At 43.1% G+C, this 25,538-nt stretch overlaps 1 protein-coding gene across 4 annotated transcripts in view; it reads right to left on the bottom strand.

Annotated features, from left to right (window-relative positions):
• Positions 1-1,286: 1,286 nt before the first annotated feature.
• ERCC6 (ERCC excision repair 6, chromatin remodeling factor) overlaps positions 1,287-25,538 on the bottom strand; it is a 72,243-nt gene continuing 47,991 nt past the window's right edge. For 3 of the 4 annotated variants that reach the window (XM_004765853.3, XM_045068489.1, XM_045068491.1), the window contains 13 exons: positions 24,099-24,269; positions 23,477-23,653; positions 19,068-19,184; positions 15,249-15,344; positions 12,427-12,642; positions 11,879-11,989; positions 11,367-11,486; positions 10,666-10,760; positions 8,998-9,143; positions 8,211-8,912; positions 6,464-6,668; positions 5,796-5,874; positions 1,287-4,657 (listed from right to left, as the gene is read on the bottom strand). In XM_004765853.3, coding sequence (XP_004765910.1) covers positions 4,238-4,657; positions 5,796-5,874; positions 6,464-6,668; positions 8,211-8,912; positions 8,998-9,143; positions 10,666-10,760; positions 11,367-11,486; positions 11,879-11,989; positions 12,427-12,642; positions 15,249-15,344; positions 19,068-19,184; positions 23,477-23,653; positions 24,099-24,269 — 2,655 coding nt within the window. In that variant the 3' untranslated portion in view covers positions 1,287-4,237. The remainder of the gene's footprint in view (positions 4,658-5,795; positions 5,875-6,463; positions 6,669-8,210; positions 8,913-8,997; positions 9,144-10,665; positions 10,761-11,366; positions 11,487-11,878; positions 11,990-12,426; positions 12,643-15,248; positions 15,345-19,067; positions 19,185-23,476; positions 23,654-24,098; positions 24,270-25,538) is intronic. The other variant, XM_045068490.1, reaches the window with a different exon arrangement.

Genomic DNA, 25,538 nt, shown 5'->3' with positions numbered 1-25,538 from the left:
CCTCTCTGCCTGCTTGTGATTTCTCTGTCAAATAAATAAATAAAATCTTAAAAAAAAATTATTTAAAAAAAAAATAAAACCAATTGTAAAACTAGACAAATGTGATGTGAGCAGGGAATACTCAAGATCTACAAATGGTCAACGAACATGGAAATGTTTGGTTATCTAAGTAATCAGGGTAACTGAAGTTCAAACAAGGTATTTTCAACCGTAAGATTGGTTAAGAACAAAACAAAAACAAAAACCTCCTAAGACTGATTGCTGCTAAGGTTGTGGAGAATGGGTCCTCTTATGGGGTATAAATGGAAGAAAGCAGTTTCACTACATCAATTGAAACTAAAAATCTGGGATGCCTGGGTGGCTCAGTGGGTTGAGCCTCTGCCTTGGGCTCAGGTCATGATCTCAGGGTCCTGGGATGGAGCCCTGCATCGGGCTCTCTGCTCTGCAGGGAGCCTGCTTCTCCCTCTCTGACTGCCTCTCTGCCTACTTGTGATCTCTCTCTCTCTGTCAAATACATTTAAAGAAAAAAAAAACTAAAAATATCATTCTTTTCAATTATGTGGAATTTAAGAAAAAAATAACAGATGAAAATAGGAAAAGGCAAAAAAAAAATAAGGCGAAAACAGAGAAGGAGGCAAACCGTAAGAGACTTAACAAGCGGGAACAAACTGAGGAGTGCTGGAGAGGAGGGGCGTGGGAGGATGGGTAACTGGGTGATGGGTATTAAGGAGGACACTTGAAGTAACGGGCAAAGCTGGGTATAATATGCAAATGATGAATCACTGATTTCTACCTCTGAAACTAATAAGACAGTATATGTTAATTGAATTGAATTGAAATTAAAAAAATTTTTTTAAATTTAAAAATCTATGTCATTTTTAATCCAGCAGTTCCACTAAGGTAGAGCTATTAATTGCAAGGAAGAAAAGATGTCTTGCATGTAACATTAAAAGAAAAGTTAGGGGCAAAGCAGTAAGGATGAGGGGCGCCTGGGTGGCTCAGTGGGTTAAAGCCTCTGTCTTTGGTTCGGGTCATGATCCCAGGGTCCTGGTAGAGACCGCATCAGGCTCTCTGCTCAGTGGGAAGCCTGCTTCCTCCTCTCTCTCTCTGTCTCTGCCTGCATCTCTGCCTACTTGTGATCTCTGTCCATCAAATAAATAAATACAATCTTAAAAAAAAAAAAAAGACAAAAAAAAAGCAGTAAGGATGATATAATCTCATCTATGTTAAATCACACCTATAAAACTAAGCTGGTTCTATAATAAAGAGACTCCAAAAGACAGTGGTTTAAGCAAGTCAGCAATTTATTTTGCTCTCAAGTAACAGGTGGAAGGAAAGCAGTTCAAGGCTGGCAGGCCAGCTTCTCCAGCCTCAACACACAAGCTCCACAGCTCCCATATCACAGCTTAAGGTCCCCCAGAATCTCAGCCAGAAGAATATACACCCAATCCCTTATTTAAGGGCCCAATCAGGAAGTTCCATTCACATCCCACTGCCCAGTCACGGGGCCACAATTTAACTGCAAGGGAGGTGGGGAAGCCAAGTCGTCAGCAAAGCAGCCAGGTGTCCTGGCAAAATTCCAGAAATTCGTCAGTAAAGGAAGGGGGAAACACATGACAGCAGCCTTCTCTGCCACATGTATTTGCAAATACATGGAAAAACAACCTGGAATAAATAGACACTAATTGCCTGAAATTGTTTTAACGGTGATAGTACATTTATGTAGGAACTAGGAAGTTTTAAAATTTCACAAAATTTAAAAATCCTTTATTGTTGCTTGATACCAATATAACACATTAAATACATTAAATCTGTCTACATCGTACGAAGTTTTTTAAGTTCCAAAAAGTAGATTCTATCTAAACGAATAAGTTACTCTCTATTGTTAAAAACATTACACTTAGAGTATCTTCCGCTAAGCCCCTCCACCTGGGAGGCCTGATGACCGTGCTTATAGATGTCCACACTGAGACACGGGCAGAATGGCAACCTGCCCAAGGTCCCCGCATGCTGGTGGCAGGGCTAAGAACGAGAGTGAGGACCACCCTGATTTTACTGCATAGCTTTTTGATGGCATTTTCTATTTGATGAGAAGGTTACAACTTCTCTCACTCTTGGGGCACCTGGGTGGCTCAGTCGGTGAAGCACCTGCCTTCGGCTCAGGTCATGATCCCAGGGTACTGGGCAGGTCGTGGTTCCAGAGTCCTGGATCCAGCCCTGCATTGAGCTCCTTGCTCAGTGGGGAGTTTTCCTCTCCCTCTCCCCTGATCATGCTCTCAATCTCTCTCAAATAAATAAATAATATCCTTTAAAAAAAAAAAAAAAAAAGATAAACCTCTCACTCAGTAGAGTTCGGATTTCAGAAAGAAAGAGAAAATGAACTGCATTCAATCTGACAATAAGGGGGAAGCGATTTCCTTACAGGCTAATGATTACAAAAATAAAAATAAAAAAAGAACTTCCCAGAAACAAAAGTCATGAGTTTTGACTCCCTTCTGAGCCAAATTCTCAAGTTTAAGATTTATTGAGCTGTTTAAAAATCCTTTCTATGACTTCCAGATAATGACAGCAGACCGAAGAAAATAATAGAATCTTCTTCCGCTAATACATAAATCACTCTAAAAACAGAATAAGATGAATAAGCCAGAATGTTTTTAAAGAGCAGCAGAAAATCCTGGTGGGAATCATGACTCTAGGACATCTCCTCGCTACCTCTAGGATTCTCTGGCCCGAGCTATTTAACAAAATCTCCGGAACGGCGGGGTAAAACGCAAATCCTCCAACCAGAGCTGTGTGGAGCCCAGCAGAGGCTCTTCCCCACTCCCAAACCCAAACCCCTTCTGTCTGGGTCACGAGGAAGGGCATACAGATATGGATGCAGCTCCTCACGTGCAATATAAACAAGGTGTAAAGAAACGGCATGGGAGGAAGACGAACACGATACACGATACGGAGAAGGCAGAGAGGAAAAACAGCCTGCCACAGAGAACAAGCCCAAGAAAGAACTCCACTGTGACAGCTCGAGAAGAAAGTTAAGGAATGTAATGAATTTAAGAAAACAAGACTTCAGGGCTGAGATGATAAAACAACAGAGAGAGGGAAACAAGAAAATCGAAGCTAAGAAAACAAACTGAGGATCGAAACACCACCATCACAGAACTATAAATGCATAAGCAACAGCCAGAAAACAGCTGAAAACCAAATGTCCAGAACAGGAGCCTCGCAGGGAAGGCAAAGGACAAAGAGAGGTGGACACAACTGGACAGAAGATAATACGCAGGAGAGTGATGGTGCCCAGGACAAAGTCATCAGCATCCTTAGAGAAGCAAACAGTAAATAAAATAAAAAATGCTCCCAGTCCCCTCCCAGCACATAAGCAGAGAGAGGGAGCCACAACAGTGGTCACGACATGGTAATGGTGGCACACCGGCTGCGGTCCGGAGTGACATTTGTATGCCTGTGTGTGTTTTTATTTGTATTCACTTTTGATTCTGCTTAAGATTTGTGTATTTTTTAAGATAATGTATTTTATTTTCCTAAAACCAACAGTCCCCACAGAGGGGAAAAAGATGTCCTTTGCTTTAAGTTAAGCCCATGTAAGCTGAGTACACTACAACCTTCTGCAAGGACAGGCCCCATTATTTATTACTGAGTTATTTCATGCTTTACTAGTAAAAATACCTGCCGATTTATAGTACCTTAAAAGGAAGACTGTTTAAAGGCAATTAATATATTCAAAAGACAGTAAGTCTCATTTGTTTATGGGTGGCAAATGATAAATTTAAACATTTAAAAGCTATGCATCAAAAATAAATATCTGTTATCAGATATTGGTGAGCTAATTAATTGAATAGGTCTGACTGAATGTAAGACATGTTTTTAGCACCAATAAAATGAATTCTTGCGACTTCTTGTCTACAAACATCTAAATGAGTAGTAACGGGCTCTCTGATGGCATCTTTTGGGTGAACAAACAAATGTGATCCAAGCATTAACTGTTAGGTCCCTGATTTTGTAACATAATTCATAGTGCCAAAATAAAAATATCAACCCAAGTATTTTTAAAATTTAAGTTTTAGAGATGAATTTCTTCTTCCTTAAAGTTTTAAATTATGAGGTAGATATCAAAGTAAACATCAGACACAGCCAACTTCTGTTGACGAACATGATTATTAATCATAGGATTAATAATCAGAAATTCCCACTAGGAAATTGAAAGTTTAAAAAGTAATGTTGATCAGCAGTATTCTGGCTTAAGTTTCCAAATTCCTTCACCATTAGAAGTTCTATGAAAAGTGCAAAGATTTCGCAACAGTTCTCGGAAGACACAAGACTGTGAGGCTGATAACTTGGATTCAAACTCCTGCAGTATCTCGCGAGTGCTGGCCTGGCCATCCACGTGGGCCTGAAAAGCGATGAAGTTTCTCATGTCCACCAGCAGGTCATCGTGTTCGGTGGTGGAGGGTGGTGGCGCAGATGCCTCGTGGTGTGTATTTTCACTTTCCAGCCGCTCTGGCAGAATCAGGTGGTTCCTAGCTCTCATCTTAGCCAACAGTGAAGACGAAGAGAGGGCCGCGGGTGAAGACTCTGCATCTTCCATTTTCCCACTGAAGTGCTCGGAAGCATTATCCTTCCCATCCTTTCTCGTGACGCCGTCCTGGAGAAAGAACACCACTGCAGTGATGCACCAGCTTCTAGTTCCTGGTCCCACTACTTCCCCAAAGGCCCTGAGGAGCCCCAGACCACAGAGGAACACTCGAGCCCCAGGCAATGAGGCTGACAGCAAAGAATGAGAGAGCATCAAACAAAAAGGGAGGGTGAGAGATGAGCACTGAAATCCACCCAACATTAAAGAATGTTTCTGGAAAAAACCCAAATCCCCCAAACTACACTCTTCACTTCATCATCATTCTGTGAGGTGAGAGGAGGGAGGGGAGGGTGGGGGCACCGAGCCTCCCTTTGGCGGGAAAGCCGGTTCCAGGAGGCACGGGTTCTGCAGGCTTTTCCTGCTCTTACTCCCAAATCCACCCTGACCGCAGCACTGAGGGACAAGGAGCTGTTACACAGCTGCACTTCCTTCTCCTCACTTTTCAGTCTTTTGACTCTTTCCCTCTTTGCGCCTCATGTGAGTTGCCCTAGAACAACAACACAAATCTAACTTCTTTCCACATCCCTACTGCCAAAAGAACCTAACATGGGAAGTCAAAGAAGGTTTGCTATTCCAAGTGTGTTCAAGTTAATCTAAAATAGGAGTCTCAACTTGGGAGTCTTCAACTTTTATCAGCAACATAGCCCTTGACTAGAAAAGACCAGAGAGAGCACTGAATGACGGGGTTTGGTCTAATCTTTACTCAGTGAAGCACTCAAGGCATCCGGGGGTTACGGGACCGGGAGAGACGGGCGCAAGGCTCCAGCAGCCAGTACGTTACACACAACATTCGAAGGGCTCTTCTTCACCTTCATTTTAGAGGGTGGTACTCTCTGGAGTGGGTACCTCACCCCTGGATGGGGCAGGCGGAATGGGCAGCAACTCACACATCACCTATCCCCTTTGTTAATTTTCTCAGGCCCAAACACAGATTCCGCGATAGATTTGAGGTTAATACTTGGTCTTTTACAAAGTTGGCTGGTCCTTTTAGCTTCAAATGTAAGTGCTTCATTCATCAGAGCCTACAACACACACACCAGGTGTCATTATGCCAGTGTTTTTCCTCACATCTGACTCAGGTGAAGTTTTCATGGCAATGCAGCCACGTAAGTCTCAGACAAGAGAAGCAGCTAGGCCATCGTATTACCTGGCATTTCTCCTTTGAGCCTGTTGAAGAAGGGTGCTGCACAGAGATGTTGGAATTCCTTTTCTGACCAAATCTACTCCTAAATAAGGAAAAGAATCACAGTAGATAAAACGTTTGCTTTTGTGACTTAGACATGAAAATGCCCTTTCGACAACTTAATCTTTTCCTGGAAAAGTTTTCTTCTGCAAGGTTATTCTTTCATAGCCACTATGCTCATCCCCTTTAATTTTTCTACTTTACCCTCCTAGGAAGTAACTGCTGCATTTCAAGTAAGAACCACTCAATATCTTTTTCAACACAGGATGGAGACTATCCTCAGATTCTAGGTAGGAAGATTATTCTCAACGAATCTACCAAATAGCACAGTGGTTACTGACTGCTAAACACTGCCTAACCATCTCATTAAAGTGTAATTGCTATTCTGTTATCTTATTCTTAACATCATCTCTTAAACAAAACAGACCATGTCTCCTTTCCCTAAAACTCAGCTTTGGAAAGCAGGGGACAATGTAAGGCAAAATGTAAGATGATATGTCGTTCCCCATGTCCTCCAAATCTGGGTGACCCCATTGCTCCCTGAGCAATTTTCTACCACGCCTGCTCTGGCTGTACTCCTAGCCTAGGTGGTCTGGCCTCCTCACGTGCATGGCAAAGCAGTCATCTCTTACTTGATTCCTGCTGGCGCACCAGAAATGCCCCGGTGGCCCGTCCAGGTGGGAACACCAGACGCTGCCCCCAGACACCGCTGGCGAGAGAGCCTCAGCGCTTTCAGGGCGTCCTGGGCTACCCGGTTGGCCTCCGCCTCCACCAGCACATAATCTGGACTGGCTCCGTCCATGATGGCATCGTGTTTCATGACACTGTGCACTCCGACTAGCAAGAACAAAGGGAACAGTGACATGTTTCAGTTTGTACACAGTCACACTTTTTCCCTCTGTATAGTCTAGTATGTTGTGGGTAGAGAAAAAACAGTGAACACTTTCAGCTATTTGCCGAGGTGACTCTCATGACCCAGGGACTTTACAAATGCCACTGCCAGTCACCTCCATCACTACCCTACAAGGTAGGGACCAGTCGCTATCCCTGCTTTGTAATAACCTAAGTATAATGCCTTTGTCACAACTTCAACATCCCTGCTATCTGGAAAATTTTAAAGCCTCCTATTAATCAATCAATTCTTTATTGAAAGGAAAAATATAAAAATATAAACCAGAATTATGGAATTTTTAAAAAGTAATGATCATGAAAGTGCTACTTATCAGCAGAACTTAATGCAGGCACCAGTGGAAAATTCACAGCCTTAAATATTTATATATCAATAGAAATGAAAGAATAAAAACAAATGAATTAAATTTCCAAGTCAAAGAGTCTTATAAAAGTTCAGCCAAAAAAACCCTCACCAAAGCACAACAAAAACAAAAGCACAAGGAAGAAAGTAATAAAGATAAAAGCAAAAACTAATGAGGTAGAAAACAACCATAGACCTAATTAACAAATTAAAATGCTGGTTTATGTTTAAAAAAAAAAAAAAATCACAAAATAGTCAAACCACTAGCTTAACCCGACCAAAAAAGGGGTGGAAGAAATATACAAAATTAGAAATGAAAAGGGAGAAACTATCTTGAGACAGGAAGAAATTTTTAAAAAATTATTACAAGAACATTTTCAATGCCTCTGAGCAAATAAACTTGAAAATTAGGCAAAAGAGATCATTTCCTAGAAAAACAGACCAGGAATTATAGTAAAAAAACAGAAAGTCACCAGTAAACTACCTTACAAAAAAGTTTCAGGCCCAAATGGTTTTTCCTGAAATGCCATATAGAAACCTGGCGCTCCTGCACCCAGAACGACAGACAGTGACCTCTGGGAACTCGGGGCCGTCGTGCTGTGAACACAGTGACTGCAAGGCCTGAACAGGATGACACCCCAGGGATGACGATGCTGTGCAGGACTGCCTGTCCTCCCTGGTTCTGAGCAACTGTTGAGTCTGCTTTCCTGAGTTTTCTCCTCTGTCAGGAGCAATCAAGCCTTCCGACTTCCAGGAAGCCTGCCCTGCCTCTCCCCCACGGCTGTTACTTTAATCTGCGGCTGGAAAATCAGGTGAAGACAGCACGCACAGAAACTTCCTATCACTGGTCAGTAGTACAAACCTACTCAGAGCACTGCACCCCTCCTGTGTGTGGCTATAAGTCAAGTACTGTTGTGCTCCAGAGTTTCAAATTCCTCTAGGTCTTCAGAAGAGAGAGGTGAATACGATTTTCAAAATGTCGATATATTTCAAATCTGAATTTTAGAAGAACAGATACTTCCAGTCGCGAGCCCACTCTGCCCTGGGAGTCAAGGCTGCGCTGCTAGAAACAGCCTACTCCTCTTCTGTTCCTAGCACACCTGTGACAAAGTCAGCAAAAAGATTACCTGACTTTTTGAAAAGCTTTTCCAAAACATAATCCTCATTGCTCTGTTCGCTGCTCTCATTCTCATTTTCACTGTCCCGCTGGTGGTACCGCCTTTTCTTCACGAGGTGTGGAATCCGAGTTCCTTCAAACTTAGCATCTCTGCGATGCTTAGAGCTCTTCAGCTTCTGCGCGGGCCTCCCAGGCTGCTCTGGGGGCTCCTCCTCTGGCGCACTATGTTTTGTTTTTGACTTGTGCTTACAAAAATTACCCTCCGATTGCTTTTTCTCCCAAAGAGGCTCTGTCTGAGCCTGGCAGTTTTCTCTCCCGTCAGAAAGACCCTGCTTTTCATGGATACTTTCCTCACTAGAGACGCCATCCGGTTTGCTGATTCTTGGAGAATCTGGACAATCCCCCTGTCCGTTAATCACGGCTGACTCCTCCAGTCTAGACACTGCCTTCGTCCCTTCTCTAGGCCCGTCACTGCCAGGTAGATTCCGAGGTGTTTGGGGGGCATCGTTCAAAGGATCACCTGGATCAGAAGTTACTGCATTTACTTCAGCTCCTGTCGCTGTAGATTTTTCTTCAGTGGATGGGGCCTCATTTGTGGATGCAGTAGAATCAGGAAACTTTTTGCATATTGGAACATCATGGTCTGCTCCAAAGGCTGGTGGAAGTTTTCTTTTTAAATGGAGCTTGGAAGCCTGAACTTCTGAGCCAGTCCCTGTAAAGAGGAAAAACACGCTCAAGTTACATGACATAATTCTTCTGTACTTTATGATTTTAAGTGAAATTATTTTATGTAATACCTGCAAAAATCGCGCTTGTTTCAGTGCTCTGGGAAGGGTCAGGACTCGTTAGAGTGAATAGCTCATAAAGATCGTTGGACTTGAAAAATCGCCTTTGCTTTGGATCTTTTAGCACTCTATTTGCCAGGAACTGCTTGAAAATTTGTCTAAAAAGATAAAAATTAAACTGGTATAAAACAATGTTCAGCTGCAGCTCAAAATCCCAGCTATAAAACAACATGAGAGGTAGGGTAACTGTAGCTGGACAAATGTGTACATTATCCCCAAGCTTTCTGCCTTGGAAAATTACAATTCAAAGTTTATAAAATATCGGGCAGTCTCCCATGCCTGATGGAATTTAAATTACAAAGAGTATCTTATTATTTATACCCAGTGAGCTTTTTCATCTCCAACGTCACGTCAGAAATCACCTTTCTACATACAATCACATGACTCGCAGCCTCTCCAAACTGGAAAGAGTTGGATTCTAGGACTCCTGGACCAAGAGTCCCCTGCCCTGCCCTCCTCAGGACCCCTCTGTGATGGGATTCAGGATTCTCTCTTACTGGGCCTTTGCGAAGCCTTCCCTGGGAGCCATCTCACCCACCTTCCACCCGCTGATTCACACTGCATGCTAAAGCTCCACACCATCGTCACTCTTGCCCAGACACCCCCACAAAGCAGTTCTGCCCCTTCCCACACCCCCTCCCACCCTGAGGCGAAAGCACATCTGAGAGGACGCTCTCCCTCACAGGACACAGCTCGTCTCCTGCCCTCTCAAAATAAGGCCTGGAAGAACACACACCTATCTGGGAGTGCCCCAGTGCCTAGTGGAAAGCAGGGAGCTTCCCTTTAAAAGCTGGGGTGCAGTTCAAGAATAAAGTCCTGGCAGAGGAGGGGGAGAAGCTGGCTGTATCTCCACCCCATTGTTAAAGAGCCCCTTGTCTAAACCCCTACTCGTACAGAGAGATGGAAAAAGAAACAGGTGTCCTGGTCAACCTCCCCCTCGGGGGCATTTGAGCCAAAGACCCATGCTGAACACAACTGCAAAGTGTGTGAAAATTCCAGGACATATTTCAACTTTGTTGCTTCTTAAAAATTTTTACAAAAAAGGGCACCTGCATGGCTCAGTGGGTTAAGCCTCTGCCTTTAGCTCAGGTCATGATCTCACCGTCCTGGGATCGAACCCCACATTGGGTTCTCTGCTCAGCAGGGAGCTTGCTTCCCACCACCACCACCCCCCAGCCTACTCTGTCTCTGCCTACTTGTGATCTCTATCAAATAAATAAATAAAATCTTAAAAAAAATTTTTTTATGAAAAAAAGATGGTACACTATAGTAGGTATGTACATTCTCTTAAAGAGTAATTAAGATGAAGTTGACACACAAGCAGTCCTTGAGGTTTTATAAGGTAGAAGAATGATCAAGTTCAAAGACATTTTTAAAAAACTCACAATAAGCCATTTAAGCTTATTTTAGTGAGAAAGAAAATAATACAAAAATGAAACAAAACACCCCCACATATCCTTTAAATTACAGCAACTATTGCTCTAAGATAAGAACACTTTTTTAAAACAATGCATTTAAAAAATTCCCAGCTCAACCCTGGTGGCGTACTTCTATAGCTATACCCTGACCACACAGCAGCCAGGAGAGCTGTCTCCGGTCATAGCCGCCACCTGTACTGACCGGTGGTAAATCTTTTCTTCAATGGTGCCGGCAGTCAGAAGTCTGTACACAGTTACTTGTTTCTTCTGGCCGATCCTCCATGCTCGCTCCCGGGCCTAGAGCAGAGATGCACTTCAACAAGCACCCTTCCCGATGACAAGCGCTCAAGAAAACAAACAGAGCTGGCCGCTTCCTCCCCCTCCCAAAGCCCAAATTCTGCCTAATGCCACTAAATACACCTCAGGCCCATTAAGGAAGATAAAACAGGCAGATGATAAAGACAGGCTGAGCCATCTCTAGCTGAAAAACAATGTGTGTCTGTAACTTTGCCCTCTCTCTTTGTACCCCAGACACAGTGATGAACGCTACAGATAAAACTGCTGGCGAGAAGCGCCTGGGTGGCTCAGTGGGTTAAAGCCTCTGCCTTTGGTTCAGGTCATGATCCCAGGGTCTTCGGATCGAGCCCCACGTCGGGCTTCCCTACTCAGCGGAGAGCCTGCTTCCCCCTCTGTTTCACTCTGCCTGCCTCTCTGCCTGCTTGTGATCTCTGTCAAATAAAAAAAAATAAAAAACTGCTGGTGACTCTGCCCACCTGTGAGGCCGAGGGTGCCTTCCTCCATGCCTAGGACTAGGTAACAACCAAGACAGGGGCAAGCTGACAGGGGTACCAAAGGCCCCTCCCAAGGGCTGGCCACTCAACTGTCACTCGTACTTCCCTTTACCTGAGTGTCTGTGCTTGGGTTCCAGTCAGGATCATAGATGATGACTCTGTTTGCCCCCGTCAGGTTGACTCCTATGCCACCCACCCGCGTAGTCAGAAGAAACACAAATATGGATGGGTCCTAGAGTAAGACACACAACACTGAGCACACACAGTTAGGACTAGTTTCAGCTCTTCATCTCTGTCTTTACATATTCCACACACTGAAACCTCCTCCCAATACAAAGGATGGGTTACATCCTAGAGACCGCTGGTCAGTCAAGATGCCATCTCACAACTTCTGCTTTTAATACCAGTTATAGTGGCAATAGCTCAGAGGTGGCTTTTCAAGAAGGAATACGTTCTTTGTTTACACACACAGAATCCAGCAAGGCCCAGGGGTAAAAGCAAAAAGTCCCGCTCTACCCGCTGCCCATCCCCAGGGTAAGCAGGGCTCAGGTGGTTGAGGCTGCTCTTCCCTCCTCTGCATGGAGTAGCACTACTGGGTTCTACTGTTCAATTCCCCCATGTCACCTCATTGTATCTTGTAATCAGTGGCTGTCTTGAAGCGATTGCAGTGGTACCATCCATCTTGAGATAAGAATACTTTTGAGCTCTAAGGAATACTTCAAGGATGTCCAACATCTGTTTGGGAGAGGGGGTGGGGTAAGAGTTTAAAAATCAAATACACACCCTCGGTGAGGTCCACCCTTGTCTCAGCAGTCATACCTTCCCACAGTCTTAAATTAAAAGGGGCTTCTTGCTGTGAGGCAGATCAATGTAACTACTACGAAAGTATCTGGTTTTTCCCTACTGTTCATTTATAGGCCATCTACCTGAGTTCAGACCCAGACTTGCTCACACCCTAGAACCTCACGGTAAGCCTTTTAAGAAAGCCAACTTCTGGGCACCAACTCTAGAGAAAGATCCAAGTTCCCAGAGAGATTTACAGGCTGCCACCTCAGTATCAGCAGGTGAATTTGCTTTTAGAATCATTATTTTAGATCATAACCCATTTCTTCACAACTGGCTGTAAGTCTTAAAGAACGAAACTGTTTCTTCTATGACGTCTGTATACTCACTTGTCTTGACTGAGAAAATAGCAATACTCGTTGACCCTGCTTGTGCCATATCTTCAACAAGGACTCAACTACTATCATTTTCCCAGAACGTTTCCAGTATCCAAACTGATCTTCTTCTAGTTCATCATCTGGAATACCTTTAGCATTCTTTGGACCTCCAGAAAAGAGATCAGGGTGGTTGCAGATTTTTCTTAGGGCTACAAGTCCAGAGAAAATCTATGGTATAAAAAAATTAGGTGCATTTGGATTATGCCATATAAAATAACATTCATTTGGGAAGGAAGGGAAGGAAACTATCTGATATGTAACACAGATTAAAAAGTAATTCTTGGGGCGCCTGGGTGGCTCAGTGGGTTAAAGCCTCTGCCTTCAGCTCAGATCATGGACCCCAGCTCCTGGAATTGAACGCTGCATCAGGCTTTCTGCTCTGCAGGGAGCCTGTTTCCTCCTCTCTCTCTCTCTCTGTCTGCCTCTCTGCCTACTTGTGATCTCTGTCAAATAAATAAGTAAAATCCTAAAAAAAAAAAAAAAAAAAAAAGTAATTCTTGGGGTGCCTGTGTGGCTCAGTTAGTTAAGCATCTGTTCCTGATTTAGGCTCAGGTCATGATCTCAGGGTCATGGGAATTAGCCCGCAACAGGCTCTGCACTCAGCATGGAGTCTGCTTGTCTCTCTCCCTCTCCTCCTCCCCCCACCCACTCTCTCTCTCTCTCTCTTTCTAAAATTAATGAATATTTTTAAAAATCTTAAAAAAAAAAGTAATTCTTCATCAGCTTCTTAGCTTCCTCCCTATTCACAGCATATTAGGAGCTAGAAGAAATCAACTTTCATTCATCTTTTCTTGACAAGGCAAGTTCTCTAGAAACAAAAACATTCTATTGGATCAAACATCTACTGGTCATATTTAATTGCTAATGACTTATTTTCTCTTACTAGGAAAAAAAATACATAATTCACAGTATATAAAAAAATGACCCATCTTTTATGTGAATAAAAAAATGTCAGGGTGCCTGGGTGGCTCAGTGGGTTGAGCCTCTGCCTTCAGCTCGGGTCATGATCTCGGGGTCCTGGGGTCGAGCCCCGCATCACAGCCCCGCATCGGGAAGGGAAGCCTGCTTCCCTTCTCTCTCTGCCTCCCTCTCTGCCTACTTGTGATCTCTCTCTCTGTCAAATAAATAAATAAAATCCTTAAAAAAAATGTCATGCCCATCTAAACTAGGAGAAATCAGGTAAATGACTTAGCAGATGCATTCAAATACTACACTAAGTACCCCTCATTAAAGGTTCTGTAGTTAAACATATGCATCAGAGGTTGAAGTTCCACCTACTTATACAGTAGAATATCAGAAAACACATCTGCATGAGAAATACACAAACGGGAAAGATATGGCGGTGGTTCACGCAGCAGAAGGGCACAGGAGACTGGGGGTGCCTGCCCTCCAGGCCCCAGCAGGAAGGCATCCTTCATAGCTTTCCAAGTGTGACCCAAATCCACCTCATAAGTACAAAAGCTCAAGGAGAAAAAGATAAACCATAATTTAATAAGCCAAGGTAGTTCTACTGGCGAACAACAGTTAAACAAATAATTAAAAATCTGAATAAATCAGGAATATTTCAGAACTCCCATGAAGAGTCATGTGTAACTCCTCTTTCTGCCTCCAGATTGATGCTTCCAGTACAGTGGCCACAAGCCACAGAAAGCCAGTCTACACTGAAATGTGCTGCAAATGTAAAATAGCCAATTTGGGAGACATAGTTTTAGGGAAAAAAGGGTAAAATACCTCACGAATAATCTAAAATTTTTGATTACATATTAAAAATGGCATTTTAGATCAAATTAAATAAAATTCATCACCAAAATTGATTTCACCTGTTCTTCTCTTTACCTTTTCGAATGTGACTGTTAGCACAATTTAGAATCACACATGTGGCTTATATTCAGTATTTACAGGTCAGTGCTAATCTAGATCACCTGAAGCTTCACAACTTGAAGGCACATGAAGATAAGGGCAGATTTAAGAGAGATGAATAAATGTGAATGATGTAAGAACCTCTCATAGAGGCCAATCATAGATGAAATAAGAGAAACAGTGAGCTATGGCCAAAAACTGAAATGACTTCCTCTGGAAGAAAAAGCATGCAGACATGATGGGACACAGGCAGCCACAACACCCACACTCATCTCTTTAGCAACCTCTGTGTATGAGCAGGAAGTGTGTTTCAGAGAGTAAGATGCTTGCTACTTAGCTGTACCTCCCATGAGGACAGACCCAAGACTAAGAAGTTTTATATGCCTAATAAATAAAACACAATTCAGACTTTAGGACCCTGAGGCACAAAGAAACTGATTAGTTCATATGGAACTTCAAAGTATATGCTGATTATAAACCCACTACTTATGCTTACTGAACAGACCTTTACCAGCATCTGTTACTTAGTACTGCCAATAACTAAAATGTTATTACTTACACAAACACTTATGATAGTTAATTCTTCCTTCAGGCCCCTGCTAACCCCAGCAGTCCAGGGCCACTTCCCTGTGTTCTGCTCAGAACAGACATCCCTGAAGGACTCAGCGTTACAGACCCTGTACCTAGCACTACTCTTCTGCTAGACCACATGATGTGGGGTTCAAGTGTAATGGTGCTGCAATATAGACAAAAGCAAGTGTACTCAAATATAACTGCACGTTGTCTTACTTCTGCAACAGCTCTGAATTAAGGGATGGTTCACACCCAAGTTTTCCCCAAGAGGAAACTGTGAAATGGGACTAGTACTAGCTTCCTTTCCTCCCCACTTCCCTGCTCTATAATTCATTTCTGACCTGCATATCTCCATTGAGAATTCTGTAAACTTCTTTGGAATCAATAAAATTTTGGTAGACTTTATGTTGCTCCTCTGTAAGACGGCAAAATAAGACCTATGGGGGAGAGAAAAAAAAACCCAGAGAATTAAAAAAAATAATTAAGACATCAACAAAGTTTTCTAATCAAAAAAGCACAACCTATACAATATTAACAAAGTACCTCTTTTTTCAAAAAGCCAAAATGGTGCCCCATTCCAAAGCTAAACAAAGACACAGTCACTCCTTCTCATCAGTTCCTCCACTTCTGTCATCCATCAACCTCTTGGTCCCCACCCACTATCCCAACAGTCCCTGAAGACTGGCTTCCTTCCCAAAACAACGTTCAGCACAAGTCCTCCTCCATCGTAGCCTCCAAGCACTCAGACAGCCCATGCCCCTCGCTCACACTTCACTTCAGCACACTTGACCAGGGACCCTACCCTCACTTGACCTGCCCCCTTTCCTAGAGGTCAAAGCACAGGTCCACGAGTTTACCAGACCTGTCCATCCTTCCAGCCCAGCTTTGCCTGTTATTCCATGCCAGAATGTTCCCTTTCTGCCTCTCAATCCTCCTCTCCTTCATATTCACTCTATTCCTTGGCTAGTCATAAACCCAAGACATCTTCCTTTAGCTACCCCTCTGCCACGTACTACTTCTGCCTTGTAAACTTTCACATGAAGACTGACTCAAACTCCTGCCTTCAGGTCATAATCCCAGGGTCCTGGGATCGGGTTCCTCATCGGGCTCCTCGCTCAACAAGGAGTCTGCCTCCCTCTCCATCTGCCCCTATCAGCACCCCTACCCTGCTCATGCAGTCTCTCTCATACTCTCCCTCCGTTCAAATCAATAAAACTCTTAAAAACAAAACAAGACCAAAAAAATGGACAAAACATCAAAGACAGAAATCGAAGCTATCAGTCATGATTCCCTAATTTTCACCCCCTAAAGTTTATCTATTTTATCTACCTCACTTCGGTTTTTTTGTTTTGTCTTTTTGTTTTTTTTTTTTTAATTTTCAGGGGAACAGCTAGTTTCCTCTTTGGGAACTGGGACAACCCTCTGACCTTCACACCAGATCTAAAAACCCTCTCCTCTTCCTTCGGACAGTGCTCCACCACCTTACTCTCTCCAAAAACTGAGGGGGGAAAACTCCCTAAAAGGATTATGTGTACTCACGATCCCCACACCCTCTCCTTCTGTCTCTCCCGGGACAAGCCTGGAGGGCATACCCACTGAGAAAGTGCTATGAACGAGCTCACTAATGATTTCCTAGCAGCCAGCCGCGAAGAGTCCCTAGGCCTCATGCTTCCACTTCCCCCAACTCCCTCCTGCCTTTCTGCCTAGGCCTCCTGTCTTCCCAGCTAGCCCCTCCGGATACCAGCTCCACTGTAACTTCTTTCCTCTCGGTCTGTGTACGTGCCTCGGGCAACCTCACCCCTGCTCATAACTTCCACACCTTCCTGGCTCTGAGGTCACAACTATATCCCTGCCTAGAATTCTCCTCAGAACCCAAGACCCACCTATAACTGCCTTTTGGGCAGGCAGATGTGCAGTGGACACTTTAAATGACCCGAATCAACTCACAACTATCTCCTCTATGCTCTGTCCTTTTGAAGTGTCTGTCAGCAGATCCATCCCAGCATCTAAACAGGAGCCTGGGAAGCACCCGCCAGCCCCACACCCTCCAGGGCTCAGGCCCATCCCCTCCAGTCCCTCCCGACCCCGCTGTGAACTCTGGAAGGACCACCTAACTCACCCCTTTGCCTCCACTTTCCTTCCCCTCCAATGCTTTCATATGCTGCCTGAGTCATCTTTTGAAAATACGAATCTGAGTATTTCTAATTCCTCACTTCTTAAATTTGTATTTCAGTCTTTAAATACAATGGTAACAGAGAAAAGCCTTTTCTCTGATAGCCACAAGGTTAACTGAACTAATCATTCACCAGATGCTTAGTGTGTACAAATCACTGTTTTAGGTGTTGCGTGGCACTTTAAGGTCCCGATCTCAAGGAGATCTAGTCAAGAGTCCTGATCTCAAGGAGATCTAGTCAAGAGCCTAGTGGGATCTTACAACTTCAATGTGTGGGAAAGCTGGAGGGTGGGGTGGAAAAACCTCCAGGAAGAGGGAACATCACATGCAAATGGAAAGACAAGTGGCACATGTCTGGAAAACAGGAACTGTTTCCAAGCCATTTGTCTTGGCTCCACATGGATTACAAAGAAGAGACATTCCGGGACCCCATAGTGAAAATAAATTGGTGCAAAGAAGCTAAATCAGGATTCTTGATGGGAAGAGGGCCATGAAGGTGTGTCAGCAGGAAGAGGAGCCTGGGAAAACAAAGCCAGCGATGATGTGTGATACCAAGTGAAGTGGAGAGTGCCCACGGCTGGAGGCCAGTAAGACCGTCAGACACCTGCCAGACATCAGCCGCACTACTTTACGAGGATGCGGCGCAAAGTGGGCGTCGAAAAAGGACAAAACAGCACAACAACTGACGGATTGGGATCCCGGCACGGCACAGAGCACTGTGGCCCAAGACACTGGCGGCAAAGGGAGACCTGTTAGGAGAATGTGGAGATCAAGGGTTGACTTTGGAAATGAGTTTGGGGGGAGGGAAGAGGCGGGGATGAAACCAACCTTGGTGAGAGATCTCCGAGACCCTTTACAGTTTCAACACTGAGAATCTACAATGTATTTACTGTTCAATGTTAAAAAGAGGGTGCAGTCATCTATTGCAATAACAGAACACCAGGATGGGCTTTAAAAGAATGCCCCTTCTACAACCTGAATCAGATAACGTCACTCCTTGGCTCCGTCTCTACCTATGAACTGCTTCCTCACTCACAGTAAAATCTGAAGTCTTCACCACGACCAGCAGGCCCCGATGACCTAGCCAACTAACTGACTTCTCCCTCCAAGAATTCTCATCCTTCTTCCTGCCCTCAGGCCACAATGCCCTCCCTGCTGGTCCTTGGAGGTACCAACACCCTCCTACTTCCATCAACCTGGAATGTTCTTCTAAGAACCCCATGATTTGCTTCCTTCACCTTCGTTAGGCCTCTGCTCAAATGTCCGTTTATCAGAGAGGAAACATCTCACTGTCCCCTTTAAGAAGCCCACTTCCAGTGCACCTGGGTGGCTCAGTGGGTTAAAGCCTCTGCCTTCAGCTCAGGTCATGATCTCAGGGTCCTGGGATTGAGCCCCGCATTGGGCTCTCTGCTTAGCAGGAAGCCTGCTTCCCACTCTCTCTCTGCCTACTTGTGATCTCTGTCTGTCAAATAAATAAAATAAAATCTTTAAAAAAAAAAAAGAAGCTCACTTCCCCAAATCCTCACCCTATATGCCCTATTCCCGACTCTGCTCAGGGTTTCCTCCACATTACTGCTGCCTACCAGGTGGCATGTGTGTCTGTGACTGTCTCCCCTCCTCAAGAACGAAGGTGAGTCAGGAGAGCAAGCAGTTTCTCTGTTCACTGCTATCTCCCAGCAACAGGCCTGGCACCTCCAATTTATGGCATGAATGAGTTGGGGCGTGAAGAAAATGGGTAAGTTCAAAAGTGCAGCCGCAGGAATCTGTGTGTAAATAGGACAAAGATCACAGCCTGTGAACTAAGGAAGAGTCTTGCTGAGGACAGATGCCACAGTAGGCTCACTTGTCCCATACAGGTGTATACAGATAGAAACCAGCTGCCCTGAGCACACCCATTAGCCTACCAATTCTGCATGTGAAAAGCAGAATAAACAGACAGGTATACCCACACATTAGGAGTTGGTTGGTAACTCCTGGATTTACAGACCTGTTCATTTTTATCTGGCAAAGAAAGGCTCATTTTGACATCTGACTTCATTCTCCGCAACAGGTATGGATTTATGGTATCTCGTAAGACACATGCACATTTATAAGCAGTTTTAACCTTCAAAAAGAGAAAAGGGCAAACAATTACTTATGTTTAACAAATGCATTTGTTCTTACCTCTCAACTGATTCCAATGTTTAAAAAAATTTTCCAAAGACCTATGGTTATACATAATTGGCTGGAAATGGTTGAAAATAGTTTGGAAAAATTAGGATAAGTTCCATATACTCCAAAAGGTGGTACCTTTCCAAAGGTATCATCAGTTAAAAAAAACTTATTACCAAAATGTACAACAAAAGAACTGGTAATCTAATCTTGTGTCTAATTCCTCCTCCATATTTTGCTTTAATTATTATTATTATATTGCTAGACCCTACAGTAGAGATTTCTTCGGTTCTCGACTACCCTCTAGGGGAAAAAAACGGCTTTCAAATGAATCTCTGTTTATAATCTTGCATTCTCCTAAAGCTACAAGGGAAGTGCTGCTCTGCAAGACTGAAGATCAAAAGCTAACTCTGGGGGAAAGCTGCAGCTATGGGAGCAACCAGATAATAAGCAGAGATTACTGCCCACTGGGGATTTAGGAGAGTAAGTTCAAGAAAAGCCCTATGATCCCAGAAATGAAAGGTCACTCTAGCCTGAGATGGAGCATATGGTTCTGTAATGGAGCATAGCCACATGAGATGGGTATTAACTGTATGTAGAAAAACAAAGACCCACAGCTCTGGAAACACTCCCTTTGCAATTCACTTAAAGGCAAACAAAGAATTCAGTAAATTATTGATACTTAAAAAAAAATTCTGAATAGGCTTAACAACCTAGTAAATTACTATTTAACGGAACAAGAAAAATTTTAACCAAAGTCTAACAAAATTAGCTACAAAATGAATGAAAATAAAAAGAGTTTGAATGTAACACATACAGAAAAATTCACATTAAAAAATTAACATAGGGTGCCTGGGTGGTTCAGTCAGTTAAATGTCTGCCTTTGGCTCAGGTCACGATCCCAGAGTCCTGGGACAGAGCCCCACATTGGGTTCCCTGCTCAGCGAGGAGCCTGCTTCTCCCTTTCCCTTTGTCCCTCCCTGCCCCACTATGCTCTTTCTCTTTCTCTCAAATAAATAAATAAAATCTTTAAAAAAAAATAATAGTGAAAAATATTTTAAAAAACCCTAAGAATACCCTCACTCGAGTATGTATACATGTCTACACACATATGTGTGTTCACCTTGTGTGTATGTGAGCATGTACAGAGAAAAATACAGGATTTATTTGGAACAGCAAACAATAACAAATAAGTTCAATTAATCAACAACTTCTAGTTACAGGTAATATCATAACTGTATCATTCAGCCACTGATTACAAATTATCCTTAAGAGGATGATCAGGTATATATTATGGTTTGGAATACAGAGATAATAAATTTCAGAATTTAATGTGACATTACAGTCCCATCAAGAAGTATACTGTTAAAATTCTTCCTAAAAATATATACAGTATGTTAAGGAAACTATCTCCATATCCCCACCTCTACTCATGTATTTCTCCTCCAGAAGCACGAGTGAGCTAGATGATGCTGCTGGAAAACCAGGGCCGGGTTGGTGAGCACCTGGCCACTCACTCCCACTTTCTCCTGCCCGCCCAGCCCTCTGGAGAGTTCTCCTTCCACCGCCCCTCCCTGTTCCTGGCCCACTGTGGGGAACTCACAGGGGTCAGACCTCACAGTGGCTGGGGATGGGTCTGTTTTTCACACCCAACTCTCCTTAGAGGAAGAACTGAAACTCTGGAATGTGGTGGGGATAGAAGAGCAAGGAAGACTAAGAAACCCAGTTTTAGCCTTGATGTTCAGCCACGTTCTCTGTCCAACCTTCCTAGGCAGTCCTGTGCTTCAGGCAGTAACGCGGATTCTAAATTTTTTTTCCCATCTGCCTCCCTGTCTCTCTGACCACACCACATGGTAGGGATCCAGAACTGTATTTCTCTTAACTATCACTCCCAACCTCCCAGTGCCATGGAAAATGGAGACCAACTGAACATCTAAGTTTCCTTTCTATTCCTGACAAGGCAGAGTGATATTACTCACCAGTTCTGCCTTTTCCAGAGCTGAGAAACCTTACCTTAGGCCAGTCACCAAACCATGGAATCTCAATAAACCCTGAGTAAGAATGAGGAGGTTCTTATCAGTTCTAAAATCTAAGCTTAACATGCAAAGCCAAGAAGCAGGCCATATTCTTGGTAACTAATGTTCTCCCCCCTCCCCTTCCTCAGCCTAGCACAGTCATCTCTCCTCCAGGAATCCTTTCTTGACTCCCACAAGCTCTGATATTAGATATCCCCCCGATCACAGTCCTCACTACCCTGTACTACAATCATCCTACTGAACTGAGAACACAATTCAAGGGAAGGTTCTGGTTGCCAGCCACCTCTCATCATTTTAGCCCCAGCCTGAAACAATAAATAACTGCTGACAGATGATCTTCTTGGGATTCAGTAACTCATGACAACCATGGACTTAAAACAAAAAAGCAATTACAAAAACAGCAGCTCTGGGGCCCCTGGGTGGCTCAGTCAGTTAAGCATCTGCCTTCAGCTCAGGTCATGATCTCAGTGTCTTGGGATCAAGCCCCGTGTCGGACTCCCTGCTCGGGAGCCTGCTTCTCCCTCTGCCTGCCACTCCCCCTGCTAAGGTTCATTTCTGTCTGCCTCACTCTCTCAAATAAATAAAATCTTTAAAAAACAAAAAAACAAAAAGTTCTGCTCCCAAAGACCTTATAACCTACAAAGGGAAAATAGGTAAGTACATAGACTTCTAACACAAGGATGTCAAGGAAAAAAGAGAATGTTTAGAGGGTTTCCAAATCTCTCTGTAAAGTGATTTATTAATTCCAAAGAAAGTGGTTAATTCAAAGAGTTTAGAAATCTGGTAAATACCACCTCACCCAAGCAATCAGATACTACCAACTGCCACTACCCATGAAGGATAAACCAACAGCATATGCTACAGTGAAAAACCAAGAAAGACAAGTTACAGAGAGTGGAAGACAAACCCAAAGGGAGGCACATTCTACAAAATACAAGGCCTGTCGTCTGGAAAGTCACAGAAGGCAAAACAAAAACAGAAGAACTGTTGCAGACTAAAGGAAAACTAAAGAGACAAGGAAACTACTGGAAGAATTGACAAAATGTGGATGACTACAGTCTAGACCTCAGAGTTGTACTGTGTTAAATTTCCTCCTGATTTGGATATTTTTACTGTGGTTATATAGGAGGCTGTCCTTGTTCTTAGGAAATACACACTGAAGGATTTAGAATAAAGGGACATAATGTCTACAACTTGCTCTCAGATGACTCAGGAAAAACAAACAGTATAAATTTGTGTGCATGGGTACACAGAAGTAGGGAAGGAAGGAAGGAAAGATAAAACAAATGTGGCGAAATGTTAGCTGATGCTAATAACTGGTGGATCTAGTAAAAGAGTACAGGAGTTCTTTTTATAATTTTTCCAAATTTTATAATTTCTACCCCATTTCCTTTATCTTAGGGGCCCCCATGTCTTGTTTGTTTTATGGGAAAAGATGCCATTTGGAACTTTTGCTCCCCACCTTCTTTCTCAGAATCACCATCCAAGTCCAGGTTCAGGTCCTCACCACCCTCACCACCCTGACCCCTAACAATTCCCAGAGGTCCCCAAAGCCAGCCTCAGTCCCATCACCACCTGCTGCCTGAGTGGCCCTGGAAGAGCAGCCATCTTTCAGCCTCCCGCTCAGACACCTTCGGTGGCTCTTTGCTGCCTGAGAGCCTCTGCCTCCCTTTCAAAGCCCCCATCTCTGGCACCCACACCTTCCTGGCTACCTCACAAGCATCTCCAGGGCAATCAGGCATGTCTCTTCACTGTGGCCCATGGCCACACAATATGGCTGTGGTCATACCACTGCCCTGATCTAGAATGCCCTCACTTTTCTTGACCTGTTTTCCCAGAACTGGGTTAAAGAACATTTAAGTGTTGTACTAAGTCCTCTCTGAACAACTCAATCCTCCCTCGCTTTCCCTTCTCTAAGCTGTTACACTATCTTATAAGATATACTAAATTATATAGTGTCCAGAACGGATTCATTCATCCCTTGTTTTACTTTCTGACTGGTTTTGAATATGTTAGATAATTTTTTAAAACTCATCTAGAAAAGCAGGAGCTCTCAAGCAAAAATAATTTTGTGATTTTGGGCAGATACCAGTTTATAAGCTTGGCCATTTCCCTTATATTATGAATGACTTGGCTACAAAGTACAGTATTAAGTAGAAACAGTTTAAATATTAAAACGACTACAAGTGTTAGCTGCCTACTACATTACCTGCACTGGGGAGGCATTTGAATACCCCCCCATGGTGATGGGGACCGAGAACTGCTCCATGAACACAGGCAATGTGCCTAACTTTCCTGGGAAGATGAAGTCGAAGAGCGACCACAGCTCCCGGAGGTTATTTTGCATTGGCGAGCCAGACAAGATGATACGATGAGGGGTGCGGAACTATTTGGGGAAAGAAAACACTTTTTGTTAAATCCATTTTTCAAGAGATGATCCCCATCCCTACCCCAAAATATGTCCACACAATCCTGGTTATTTAACATTTTTACACATCACTTTAATCTCCAAAATGTAGACATTTTACGCAATATAGAAAAAATAAAGAGGGAAGAATATTTCTTATTGTTCGTTGAACACTAGGAATGAGAGTTGGATTGGATTACATTCTAACAACTGATCCCTACGAGACACAGTCAGTAATGTGAATAATTTGAATTTCTTAAAACCATGATTATGGGCAAGAATAAAGAATTTTCTGCACTAAGGTAAAACATGTATTTCAAATTCCTTATGCAGAGGCACAAGAGTCAATAAGTGTGATACCAGAGTTTATTCTCAATTAAATACTATTTTCCCTGGAAATCTCCCTTGTTATAAAAGCTCATACCTGTTTGCAAGCAAGGGTGACAGCAGCATTTGGATTTCGAATTTTGTGTCCCTCATCCAAGATCACGTAGTGCCAGTCATGCCTACTAATGTCATCTTGCATCAGCCGAATGTAGGAGTAAGAAGTGATCAAAATGCCATGACAATGAGCAATATCTCGAATTAGTTTCTCCTAAAATGATGATAAAATGGTAAAACCAGTTTTAAATAAGCTCATTTAAATAAACTAAATGAACATGATTCTTTAAATGGTAATCTTTCAATGATGTAATCTACTGTACTTTTTTTTTCTACTGTACTTTTAAAATATGTATACAATCACAATACATACAATTGCAACTATATATTATCAGCACTGGAAGTTTATGTTTCATTACTCTGTAAACACTGACTACTACATCTACTTAAGGAGGAGGGCCCTCAAAAGAAAACTAGAAAAAGTTACAATAAGTAAACACTTACCCAATATTTATTTTTCTAAAATATCCTTTGTGTCAATTCTTGTTAAACTTAAAACAACAAGATAGATGGGAAGTGATTTGTTATTTTAAAACCAGAAAAAGAAAATGAGAGAAAAGCCAGAGAGACCAGAAAGACAAATTCAGGCGCTCTACTGATGCAGAACATGAATTCCAGGAGGAGAGAATAGAAAAGGATATAAAAACAATTTTTTTTTTAAAAAGGCAGAAAAAAATTCTGAGGAGAAACAGGAGTCTATAGAGCAAAAAGTAATGGAGTGTCAAGGAGAAACACTGAAAAAAGACCTATCGTTAGGAATATACCTACTAGAATTCCAAAAGTAAAGAGAAAATGCTGTAGCTTCTAGTCAGAACAAAACAGAAGATTCCCTTCAGAGGAAAAAGACTCCACCTGAGCTGGACACCTCTTCTGTTACACTAAACTGTCAGAAAGCAAAGAGCCAGACTTTCCATAATTGTAGGGGAAACGCTCTGACCCCAGAATTCTGCACTGATCCAAACTAGCAGTCATGCTTGACAGAAAAAATAAATTCTACCTCCAGACAGACAAAAACAGAAAATAAAGCAGCCAGAGAGAGGCCAGGTATAGTAGATGATATATCCAGCCAGGTGTAGTCACTGAAAGAACACGGTCCCTTTCCAAGGGCAGAAGAAAGTGTGCCAGAAACACACAGCACTCTGCAGAACAGCAGAGAGTAGAGCTCCCAGGCCCAGAATGCTCACTGCAGACAGAGCACGCCCAGCAACTCCCTAAAAAAGGACAGAGTCCTTATGAACCCCTGGTTTATGGGGGGAGACTGTAATAATATATCAGGTCACACAGCTGGTAAGTGGAGGAGTCAAGATGTGAACGTAGACGGGCAGCTAACTGCAAAGCTAGTATTAACTAAGTATCAGGCAACATTGCCTCATACCTAACGGTGAAAGAAAAAAAAAATGTAAGGGTAAATTACATGTAATAT

The sequence above is a fragment of the Mustela putorius genome, unplaced genomic scaffold, assembly GCF_011764305.1.
Source record: "Mustela putorius furo isolate JIRA1106 unplaced genomic scaffold, ASM1176430v1.1 tig00003909_pilon_pilon_pilon, whole genome shotgun sequence".
NCBI lineage: Eukaryota > Metazoa > Chordata > Mammalia > Carnivora > Mustelidae > Mustela > Mustela putorius.
This window is presented reverse-complemented; position numbering and strand designations above follow the sequence as displayed.